This window comes from Sprattus sprattus, assembly GCF_963457725.1.
Source record: "Sprattus sprattus genome assembly, chromosome: 5".
Classification (NCBI taxonomy): domain Eukaryota; kingdom Metazoa; phylum Chordata; class Actinopteri; order Clupeiformes; family Clupeidae; genus Sprattus; species Sprattus sprattus.
Window position 1 is genome coordinate 838,663 of NC_137924.1, and position 12,500 is coordinate 851,162.

At 46.2% G+C, this 12,500-nt stretch overlaps 1 protein-coding gene across 1 annotated transcript in view; it reads left to right on the forward strand.

Moving 5' to 3' along the window:
* The window catches only part of LOC308365546 (guanylate-binding protein 1-like), a gene marked incomplete at its 3' end in the record, with an annotated part of 29,964 nt that overhangs the window by 15,746 nt on the left and 1,718 nt on the right, over positions 1 to 12,500 (forward strand). The window contains exon 7 of the mRNA XM_080839015.1: positions 16 to 258. Coding sequence (XP_080695141.1) covers positions 16 to 258 — 243 coding nt within the window. The remainder of the gene's footprint in view (positions 1 to 15; positions 259 to 12,500) is intronic.

Sequence of the window (12,500 nt, forward strand, 5' to 3'; positions counted from 1 at the left end):
GTTTGTTTTGAATAGGCCACTCCGCTGAGGTCACTAGACAGAATCAGCTGCGCCAGGGCCTGAGGGACTTCTTCGCTCCGAGGCGCTGCTTCACATTCGACCGCCCGGCCAACGCCAAGAACATGAGGCGCATGGAGGAACTCACGGATGACGACCTGGACGAGTCTTTTGTGGAGGAGGCCCAGAAGTTCTGCAGCTACATCTTCAACAACTCCAAGCCCAAAGCCATGAGTGGCGGCCTGGGAGTCACTGGCAGGAGTGGGTATTGCCATCACTAATCCCCCATCACTACTGCCCTAGTGTTAATGCCCTAGTGTTAATGCCCCATCACTACTGCCCTAGTGTTAATACCCTAGTGTTAATGCCCTAGTGTTAATGCTAATGTCCATCACTACTGCCCTAGTGTTAATGCCCCATCACTACTGCCCTAGTGTTAATGCCCCATCACTACTGCCCTAGTGTTAATACCCCATCACTAATACACCATCACTACTGCCCTTATGTTAATACCCCATCACTAATACACCATCACTACTGCCCTAGTGTTAATGCCCCATCACTACTACCCCATCACTACTGCCCTAGTGTTAATACCCCATCACTAATACACCATCACTACTGCCTTAGTGTTAATGCCCCATCACTACTGCCCTAGTGTTAATGCCCCATCACTACTGCCCTAGTGTTAATACCCCATCACTACTGCCCTAGTGTTAATACCCCATCACTACTGCCCTAGTGTTAATACCCCATCACTAATACCCCATCACTACTGCCCTAGTGTTAATGCCCCATCACTACTGCCCTAGTGTTAATGCCCCATCACTACTGCCCTAGTGTTAATGCCCCATCACTACTGCCCTAGTGTTAATGCCCTAGTGTTAATGCTCTAATGTTAATGCCCCATCACTACTGCCCTAGTGTTAATGCCCTAGTGTTAATGCCCCATCACTACTGCCCTAGTGTTAATGCCCCATCACTACTGCCCTAATGTTAATACCCCATCACTAATACCCCATTACTACTGCCCTAATGTTAATACCCCATCACTACTGCCCTAGTGTTAATGCCCCATCACTAATACCCCATTGCTCCATGGTAACCATTGTTTCCATGGTATCAATTGCTTTTTATTATTCAGTTTCCTTTTTCTGTAAACCATTCTATATATTTCGGAGGCCCTTTCTTAAAGTGAATGCGTCGTCTTTAATTTATAGACTGCACAGTAGATAAAAATACTACATGAGAGAGTTGTTGCAGTCGAAGCTTTATTAATAACATGAAATTGCTGCCATTGATTAACAGAATAGCCAACATACATGACTTTTGGTTCCAAATACACAGCTGCAGTAAAAAAGCGTTTGCCCATGTCTTCATCAAACCTGTGTGAAGTTGCCCCCCGTCACATTCAAAATATTAAAATAGCACTGCTGTTTGTTTGTGCTGGTTTGTGCCGTAAAAAATATCGTTTGTGCTGGTAAGGATTTTGAGCAATTCAAAATTGCATTTTCTGGCATGTGACGTCTCCCAGCCCCCCGTTCACGCCCAAATCTCATTTAAATAGTCCCAATCGTTAGTGCTACGTTTGTGCTGGTTTGTGCCGTCAAAATAAATTGTTTTACTATTGTGGTGGGCCGACTGCACGGTGCTGAGGCCGCTCTCACCAGCCTGCTCTACACACTGGTGCAGCCCCACCTATAGCCAACTATGGCTTAACTAGTCAGATATAAACAGGCCAGTCAACCAAATGACAGACAGAGATGTGATTCCACAAAAGCACAGTTTTATTTGAGCACAGGTTAAAAAGACAAAGGGACAACAGATACACATGTACTGATACGGATAAGAGGGCTTTGATGTGCAGACCGTCCCGGAGTTAAGCATTCATGGCCTACTGAGCTTTACCTAACAAAAGAACAAACAAAAACACGCAAGCACAGCAAATGATATGATTCACCCCAAATTCAAATGATAAAGAAATAAAGAAATAAAGAAATATAGAAATATATCAGTGCTGCAAAATCAAAATCACCAAACACAATCCGTGGGTGTAAAACCAAACATCAAAATTATAATACTAATGGCAGAAAAACTCAGCAAGGCCCTAGTACACTTAGCACTCTGGGATAACACGACAGCAATAAATACACTAAAATTACTCCGACAGTGTGGGAAATAAACCAGTACAATGAATCATATACTTATAACAAGAAATATCGGTCGAAATAGCACACGCACTTCACACTGCAAGCATACAATACACACCAGACGCGCAACGACTACACCATACAGCCTGCCTGGAGCACGTCACACGTTTAGTTAGGATGGTAGCTCCGTTTAGTTTAACAGACAGTGGCAGCCAAGCAGTGAACACCAAGCAGTGAAGCCAAGCGGTGTAAGCAAAAGTAGCCCACAATGAAGCAGCGTCGCGAAGTGAGAACACAGCACAGGAAAGCAGTCAAACGCAGCAAAGCAGCAGCCAACAAGCCTCTGTAACGCTGTATTTTAGTTTAGATTGCCAGGAGACCGTAGCAGTCCATACACCTCCACCTACACGGTCCCAAGTAAGAGCTGGTTATGGAACGAGATGAATCCAAAATCCAACTCCACGTCTCTTAACGAGTTCCAAGAACCACAAGCTAGAAGCACGCCACACCAGCAAGCTTTTCCCACGAGCTCAAACAGCAGACCACGTTTCAACACTACTCTGGGCTGCAGACGATGTAACTGCAAACACCTGCGTGTTTAAATAGGCCCAGGCTAGTTGAGAAACGGGAATGGTATGGGTGGAGCTACTAATTAGCGGGGAACACCCTACCACAATCTACCCCCAGGTTTTCAATCATCGTCCCGATGATTTGCCCTAAAGCCATGGTCTAAACTGGCCATCGATGGTCGGGCCAGGACAGGAGGGTCGCAAAGCCTCCGATCCGGGGGACGAACTAATAGTACGAATAGGTATAGTTCTTGGCAGATGATGTGGATTGGAATGCTGTCCTGCACTAGCTCTGGTGGTCCGTCTAGAAACTACAGCCTGATTGAGCAACGGACCTGCGATAGGTACCGCGCCCACTATGCCCGTGTTAATAGGTCTTTCTGTAGTTCCTCTGGAGGTGACTATGGGACTACCAGACCCCATGGCAGAGGAAGATTCTCCCTCAGGAGGGCTATTGTCAAACATACCTATAGGGTGTGCAGACGGTTGAGATGAGTCAGGATGCGAGTCCATTTCAGTAAAATGTTCTGCACTGGCAGGGGCTAATCCTGGGTCCGTTATAATGAGCACCGAGATATCCTCAGACTCCCTTTCGAGACCCAGCTCACCCAGTCCTTGGTCTGGCATAGCTTGTTGTGAAATTGGGTTTGGGGCCAGTTTCAACTGTGACCGGTGTACATGCTTCACCAAGGTGGGTGTTAGTGGGTTAGTTATGGTGTATACCCCACCATCACCTCTAGGCGTCTTGACAACCTGGTACACAGTGGGTAGCCAATGATTTTGAATTTTATGGCGACCACGAACTGTGTTGTCACGCAAGTATACCATGCTGCCCTCCTTCAGCCCTTCGTCCCTAACAGACTGATCATGTTTTGCCTTACGAAGTTCAGCAGCCCTGGCCAGCCTAGCTCTCACCCTGGTGTATGTATCCCGCAAAACCTGTTGGTGTCCTGCAACCCAATCCACCACCTGACCCCCAATGGGCTCATCCACCCGTGACAACAGGAAGTCAACTGGGAGCCTTGGAGTCTGCCCAAACATAAAAAAATGGGGGGATTCCCCGGTAACAGTGTGACAAGTGGTGTTATATGCAAAGACTACCTGCGCAAGGTGCCGCGTCCAGGATCTCTTTTGTTCGGAGGGCAACGTCCGGAGGAGGTCATGAAGTGTCCGGTTAAACCGTTCACACTGCCCATTCCCCTGTGGGTGGTACGGGGTTGTGCGAGTCTTCTGCACCCCATAGATCTGGCAAAGCTGAGATATTAGTGCACTCTCAAAATTCCTTCCCTGATCGGAATGAATACGGGCTGGTACCCCAAACCTATAAAACCACTCGTGAACCAAGATGTTGGCAACAGTGATAGCCTTTTGATCACGAGTGGGCACAGCCTGGGTATATTTTGAGAAAACGTCAGTCATTACCAGAATATTCTCCCGACCATCGCTAGACTGCTCTAGAATGGTGAAATCAATGGCTAGGATTTGGTTTGGGCTTGAAGCCAGTAGATGTGCCATAGGGGCACGAGCAGAAGGCCGAGAGGACTTCGCAGCTGCACACTGGGTACAATTTTGGCAGCGTCGCTCAATGTCAATGCTCATGCCTGGCCAAAAGCATCTCCTACGAATAAGTTCGTAGGTACGATCTCTGCCTGGATGACCATGTTCATTGTGCAACTGCTGAAAAACCACCCCTTGCAAGGCCTCTGGTAGTACCAGCTGATCTACTTCCTCCCCACCCCCTGGCAACTTAATGTGTCGATAAAGCACACCATCTTCCAGGGACAGTCTACCCCACTGACGGAGTAATTCCAAGCATGCTTTAGGCATTGCCTGGCGTTCCATTTTGGTAGGGTAACGCTGTTGTGAAAAGAACTGGAAAACTTTACCAATAACTGGGTCTTGTCCCTGCAGCTGCCAGAGGTCTACCTTGGTGGTGGACGGGAACACTGCGACTGTGTGCTGTGTGGCCTCAAATGGTCTTAAGCCTTCTAATTGCTCCACAAGTGCAGCTGGCAAAGCCATCCCATCATCTCGCTCTAAGCCAGGGACTATGGTGTATTGCCTTGAGAGCGAATCAGCATTGCCATTAACGCGGCCTGGACGGTAGCGGATCTCTAAATTAAATGCTGCTAATTGTGAAGCCCAACGTTGCTCCAAAGCACCAAGTTTGGCAGAGTTGAGATAGCTCAGTGGGTTGTTATCAGTGTATACGATGCACTTTTGCCCCAACAGGTAATCTCGAAATTTGTCGGTTAGTGCCCATTTTAGCCCCAACGGCTCTAGTTTCATGGAGCTGTAGTTCTCCATGTTTTTCTCTGTGGGCCTAAGGCCTCGACTAGCGTATGCCACTGGCCTACGTTTCCCATCATCTTCCTGGCTGAGTACTGCCCCCAACCCCAAGTGGCTCGCATCGATTTCGAGCACAAAGGGCCTGGAAAAATCAGCATAAGCTAACACGGGTGCAGTCACCAGCTTTTCTTTCAAAAGGTGAAAATTCTGCTCACATTCCTCACCCCAACTACGTTTGAGTGGCTCCCTAGAACCCCTCTTTTTCCTGGTCCCAGACACCTCAGCAACAAGGCGATGTAATGGGGCAGCAAGCTTAGCAAAGCCTTCCACAAATCGCCTATAATAACTTGTAAATCCTAAAAAGGACCGCAGCTCGGTGACATTAGTAGGACGCCTCCACTCAGATACTGCACTGATCTTGGCTGGGTCGGTAGACACACCATCTTTAGAGACAACATGCCCCAAGTAGGTCACCTGCTGTTGAAAAAAACAACATTTTTCCAATCTAGCCTTAAGGCCTTCTTGTTTTAGTCGGGTGAGCACCATTTCTAGCCTCTCTAACTGTTGCTCAACAGTGGACGAAAAGATAATTATATCGTCCAGATAGAGCAGCAATGTTTGAAACCGCTGGTCACCAAACATACGCTCCATGAGACGTTGAAATGTGCTTGGGGCATTGCATAAACCAAAGGGCATGCGGTTGAATTCAAACAACCCAAAAGGCGTGCAAAAGGCAGTCTTGCTCTTATCCCCCTCTGCTACTGGAACCTGGTTGTACCCACTTGCTAGGTCCAGTGTGGAGAACCACTTAGCCCCACACAGAGCATCCAGTGTTTCCTCAATGCGGGGCAGAGGAAAAGCGTCCTTCCTGGTCTTACTATTTAGTTGGCGGTAATCAACGCACAAACGGATCTGGCCATCCTTCTTCCTAACGATCACTATAGGAGAGGCATAAGGGCTACTGCTCTCTCGTATTACCTGACTTTGCATCAGCTGGTGGATATGTTGTTTGACAGCCTCGTAATCTGCCGGAGGTATGCGGCGATAACGCTGGCGAATGGGTACACTGTCCAATACGGGGATCTCATGAGTGATGAGCCCTGTACAGCCCAAATCACCCTCTTCAGCTGCAAACACAGACTTATGCTTATATAACAGCTCCCTCACCTGGGCCTGCTCAGTGTGTGAAAGCCTGGACAAGTCTGTGTCATCAATCATCTCCCCTACTCGGTCAATTCCCACACCCTGGGAGGGATTTATTGCTTGAGCTACGACCTGTTCTACAGCAGACACCGTAACAACCCCATCCGGCATTTCCACTGCCTGAACTGGGCATAACGTCCCAACTGCAACATGGGGTTGTATTAGAGCATCTTGCTCCCCCACATTGACTATGGGTACATAGGCAACACCCCTGGTAACTGGGACTAGTGACACTGAGGGCAGTAGGCCTGCTGGCAATAAATTCTGTTTCCTTAAAGGCTCGAACAACATCATTGAGTTTGCCCTAACTGATAAAGAACAGGTTACGGCTACAAACCGCAAGGAATCAGCGGGTACCCGCACCGCTGTCCTACCTGCAACCTTTGCCTGTCTTTCCCCAGCCCCTGGGGCCTCACTCCGTACCTGTTGGCAATATTGTAGAGCACACTGCCATGCTGGGGTTGCCCGCACACTTTGCAGATCAAATAATTGAGTGCCATGCTGGTTAAAAAGTTCCTGATAACATTCCTGGATGACATTCATCCCCAACAAGCCAGGTAGTCTACCGTCAGATGATGTACTAGGCAGGTCTTTTACGATCAAAACCCCTTTGTTAAAAATTGGTTTCCCTAGTACGACAAAATCTAACTCTAGGTATCCCACGTATGGAATTTCTAGTCCATTGGCAGCACGGAGTTGTAACCACCCACAACTATGCAACTTCTCCTTGCCCCATGGCTCAAAGCGCTGTCTAAAGAAACTCTCAGAAAGCTTAGTGACCATAGACCCAGTGTCTAACAAACATGGAATCTCCACCCCACCCATAGTGACAGAGACAGAAGGGCAATTTCCTAATAAGTTGGAAATGGCCTGGTCACCACTATTTTCTGAGGCCTGTGAGCCAAGCACTACCCCTCCTGAAGTGTAGCTCCTCACCTCAGGGGGGAGAAGTTTTCCGCCTGCCTACGCTGATCCTGTGACTGTCCAGGTAATGTGGTTACTTGTTCCACGGACCGGTTGTAAGGTCTTGTACAATCCCGGGCCATATGGCCTGGTTGGTGGCAACGCCTACAGATAATTGGGTTGTTAGGCCAGGGGCGGCCAAGTGCCGGGTGGGACTGCACATGCTGTAAACCCTGGGTGAGTTGATTAAGCTGTGCCTGTTGGGCCTTAAGCATTTCTTTTAATTCAGCCAGTTCTGAGTTTTTAGCTATCGGTGTGGGGGATAATGCACTACGCCCATGTACCTGATATTGACGGGCAAAAGATGCTGGAACAGAATTGCTCCTTTCTCTCTGGTCAACTGAGCACATCCCCTCGTCCACCCACCGGATAGCCTCTTTCCGAACTTCTAAGAAAGTGGAACTAGGACTGAGTCGGACAAAACGCTTGAGTTCCCGCCGTAGGCCATGGTCATACACCTGTTCTATAAACTGGTCTCGCAGTAGGGCAGTAGAGTTTGGCATCTCACCTGGGGCATGTTGTGTTATTTGCTCCATCAGTGCCAGGAGTGCATGTGAAAAGTCTTGTAAGGACTCTACTTCTCCTTGTTTACGGGAGAAAAATATCTCCTGAAGAGAAATATAGGATTGAGAACCCCCATACAATTCCTTCAAAATGGCAAAAACCCTAGTCGGGTCTTCTCGCTCTTCCTCGGGTCTAAACCGAAGTTCCCTCTTTGCAGAACCACCTAGGTGGTCAAGGATAAACAGAGCCTTCTCTACAGGTGATAGGTGACGGACCCTCAGACTGGCCTGAACATCCTCCATCCATTCAAAGAAATCTTCATCTCCCTCCCCACTGAAAATAGCACAGCGCCTTTCTCTCGGAAGGAAAACTACACGCTCTGTAGCTACCCTAGGAGTAGCCCCTGGGTTGGCAGGAGTATGGACATTTGTGCTGCCGGTGGCCTGGGAGTCCACAGCGGTGTTAACCCGTTGTTGTAATTGATCATTCTGGGTGTTCAACGTCTGAACCTGCCTACGCAGCTCCGCTATTTCCTCTTCCATACTAAATAGAGAAAAGGGAATGTGGTCACTTACAAATCAGGTCACGTCTCCCTCGCTCAACCTCAGGAGAACCGGTCTTACGGCTGTGGTCTCCCTCGGTCCTTGTCAGCTGCTGCTTTGCTGCTAGGAACAGAACACCCACTCACTCACACAACCACTACACAAAAGAACAGAATCACTCAGGACAAAGTGCAACACAAAAGAAAATACCAAGGAGATGGTATACAACGGAGCCCAAACCCCCTACTATACTATGCAGTGGAGGAAAAACACATCTCTGTATTGTCCCTGCTCGCAGCGCCAAATGTGGTGGGCCGACTGCACGGTGCTGAGGCCGCTCTCACCAGCCTGCTCTACACACTGGTGCAGCCCCACCTATAGCCAACTATGGCTTAACTAGTCAGATATAAACAGGCCAGTCAACCAAATGACAGACAGAGATGTGATTCCACAAAAGCACAGTTTTATTTGAGCACAGGTTAAAAAGACAAAGGGACAACAGATACACATGTACTGATACGGATAAGAGGGCTTTGATGTGCAGACCGTCCCGGAGTTAAGCATTCATGGCCTACTGAGCTTTACCTAACAAAAGAACAAACAAAAACACGCAAGCACAGCAAATGATATGATTCACCCCAAATTCAAATGATAAAGAAATAAAGAAATAAAGAAATATAGAAATATATCAGTGCTGCAAAATCAAAATCACCAAACACAATCCGTGGGTGTAAAACCAAACATCAAAATTATAATACTAATGGCAGAAAAACTCAGCAAGGCCCTAGTACACTTAGCACTCTGGGATAACACAACAGCAATAAATACACTAAAATTACTCCGACAGTGTGGGAAATAAACCAGTACAGTGAATCATATACTTATAACAAGAAATATCGGTCGAAATAGCACACGCACTTCACACCGCAAGCATACAATACACACCAGACGCGCAACAACTACACCATACAGCCTGCCTGGAGCACGTCACACGTTTAGTTAGGATGGTAGCTCCGTTTAGTTTAACAGACAGTGGCAGCCAAGCAGTGAACACCAAGCAGTGAAGCCAAGCGGTGTAAGCAAAAGTAGCCCACAATGAAGCAGCGTCGCGAAGTGAGAACACAGCACAGGAAAGCAGTCAAACGCAGCAAAGCAGCAGCCAACAAGCCTCTGTAACGCTGTATTTTAGTTTAGATTGCCAGGAGACCGTAGCAGTCCATACACCTTCACCTACACGGTCCCAAGTAAGAGCTGGTTATGGAACGAGATGAATCCAAAATCCAACTCCACGTCTCTTAACGAGTTCCAAGAACCACAAGCTAAAAGCACGCCACACCAGCAAGCTTTTCCCACGAGCTCAAACAGCAGACCACGTTTCAACACTACTCTGGGCTGCAGACGATGTAACTGCAAACACCTGCGTGTTTAAATAGGCCCAGGCTAGTTGAGAAACGGGAATGGTATGGGTGGAGCTACTAATTAGCGGGGAACACCCTACCACACTATTATGGTTTCATAGATATTCCCGTTTGATTTTTCACACATGACGTCACTCAGCCCCCCCCCCCCCAACTTCAAATCGCGTCAAAATGGTCTCTATCGTTAGTGCTTCGTTTGTGCTGGTTTGTGCAGTCAAAAGAAATATTTGTGCAACTATAGTTTAAAAGGTAGGCATATTCCAGTTTGATTTTTCCCACGTGACGTCACTCAGCCCCCCGTCCATCTTCAAATCGCGTCAAAATTGTCTCTATGTTGAGTGCTACGTTAGTGCTGGTTTGTGCTGTTAAAAGAAATGCTTTTGATACTTTACTTTTTAAGTAATTAATACAACTTTATTTTCCCTTCTTGTTATGTTTAAACAGACCACTTGTCATGCAACCAGCACCCCTAGAACGTTCAAATCATGTCAAAATGGTCTCTATCGTTAGTGCTACGTTTGTGCTGGTTTGTGCAGTCAAAAGAAATGTTTGTGCCACTATAGTTTAAAATATATTCCCGTTTGAATTCTCTCATGTGACTTCACTCAACCCCTCAACCACCTTCAAATCGCGTCAATATGGTCTCTATCGTTAGTGCTTCGTTAGTGCTCTTTTGTGCTGTTAAAAGAAATGTTTTTGATACTATACTTTTTAAGTCATTATTAAAACTTGATTTTGCTATGTTGTTTTGTTATGTAACAGCCCACTGTCAACGTCAAAATGTCATACAAATAGTCTAAATTTTTTGTCCTGAGTTTGTGATTTTTTTTCTGCTATATTTGTACCAATTAGTAAATGTTTATAAACTATTGTGAAGTGATAAAATAAGGGGGATATGTGAATGAATGAATCCCAAAAGGATTTGTATGAAGGCCACCGATTTTCCGGTAAGAACAGATGATGTCAAAGTCCTAATAACAAAATAAGAACGGTATGTATTTCCACACGCACACTCTCAAAATATGGATGGCAGGATGAACGTGATTTGACTGATGAACACGCTAATGATGACGCTCTCCTCCAGCTTCTGTATTGACAACAACTGGACAGGTGGGTCAGGGGGGGGTGCGGGGGACCATGAAACTGGACTTGGGATAGCCAGTGAAGGTCAGGGTCTCTATGGAACTCTGGGATCAAGTGATTGGGTGACCTCTCTATCATTCCCCAATCCCTTTTGACCTGCACAACGGGGTGTACAGCTGGAAGCCGCTGGTAGAGAGCAGGTTTTTGAAGAGGAGTAATGAGCGACAGGATTACTGAACACCACAATAAAAGGTAAGATATAGCACCCAACATTACAATTGTGTTACAAAAGTACAATTACTTTTAATACGGAGAATGGCATCTCCGGCCTTGCCATGGGTGTCGGTAAGGAAATTACTAGGGGAGCCAAAAACTCCTTAGTGCTGCTTGAACGTTTTGCGCTAGGAGTAGCCTACAAGGGCACATTGTACCTCATCACAGGGGAAAGGGAAAGACACGAGGAGACAAAGGTAAACAAACACAGGAAGAAAGAACACGTGACAACACAAGGGAGACAAAGTTATAAAACAGAAAAAGGGCAGAGCACAGACCTGACAATAGTATCACAAACATTTATTTTAACAGCACAAACCTGGCACAAACGATAGAGACCATTTTGCCGTGATTTGAAGGTTGACAGTGGGCTGTGTGCATAACAAGAGGGCAAAATCTAGTTTTAATAATGACTTAAAAAGTATAGTATCAAAAACATTTCTTTTAACAGCACAAAAGAGCACTAACGAAGCACTAACGATAGAGACCATATTGACGCGATTTGAAGGTGGTTGAGGGGTTGAGTGAAGTCACATGAGAGAATTCAAACGGGAATATATTTTAAACTGTAGTGGCACAAACATTTCTTTTGACTGCACAAACCAGCACAAACGTAGCACTAACGATAGAGACCATTTTGACACGATTTGAACGTTCTAGGGGTGCTGGTTGCATAACAAGTGGTCTGTTTACATAACAAGAAGGGAACATAAAGTTGTATTAATTACTTAAAAAGTAAAGTATCAAAAACATTTCTTTTAACAGCACAAACCAGCACTAACGTAGCACTAAACATAGAGACCATTTTGACGCGATTTGAAGATGGACGGGGGGCTGAGTGACGTCACGTGAGAAAAATCAAACTGGAATACCTTTTAAACTATAGTTGCACAAATATTTCTTTTGACGGCACAAACCAGCACTAACGTAGCACTAACGATTGGGACTATTTTGATGAGATTTGGGCGTGAACAGGGGGCTGGGTGACGTCACATGCCAGAAAATGCAATTTTGAATTACTCAAAATCCTTTCCAGCACAAACGATAATTTTTACGGCACAAACCAGCACAAACGAACAGCAGTGTTATTTTAATATTTTGAATGAGACGGGGAGCCAACTTCACACAGGTCCTCATCAACATCACATCTCATGTGGTTGGTCGACCCAATTGTGCACAACTTAAAGGGAAAACTCTGGTATATTTAACCTGGGCTCTGTTTCCCCATCTTTTGGGGTCACATTTTTGGGGACGAAAAAAAAAAAATATGGTCCAGTACTGAGTTAGAATGCTATAACCAGCAACCGGAAAAAGGCAAAAGGGCAAAAACAAAACAATTAGAAGAAAAGTGAAAGGTGCAACAATAGGCACTTAAAGTTGTTTTTCAGAATGTCCCCACGAGATTGAAACAGTTTGTATCTATCTGTCTATCTATCTATCTAGTGTTCAACATAAATGTAAGTTAGCCAGTTAGCCATTCAACCAGTTGGCCAGTCAACGCAGAAGCCA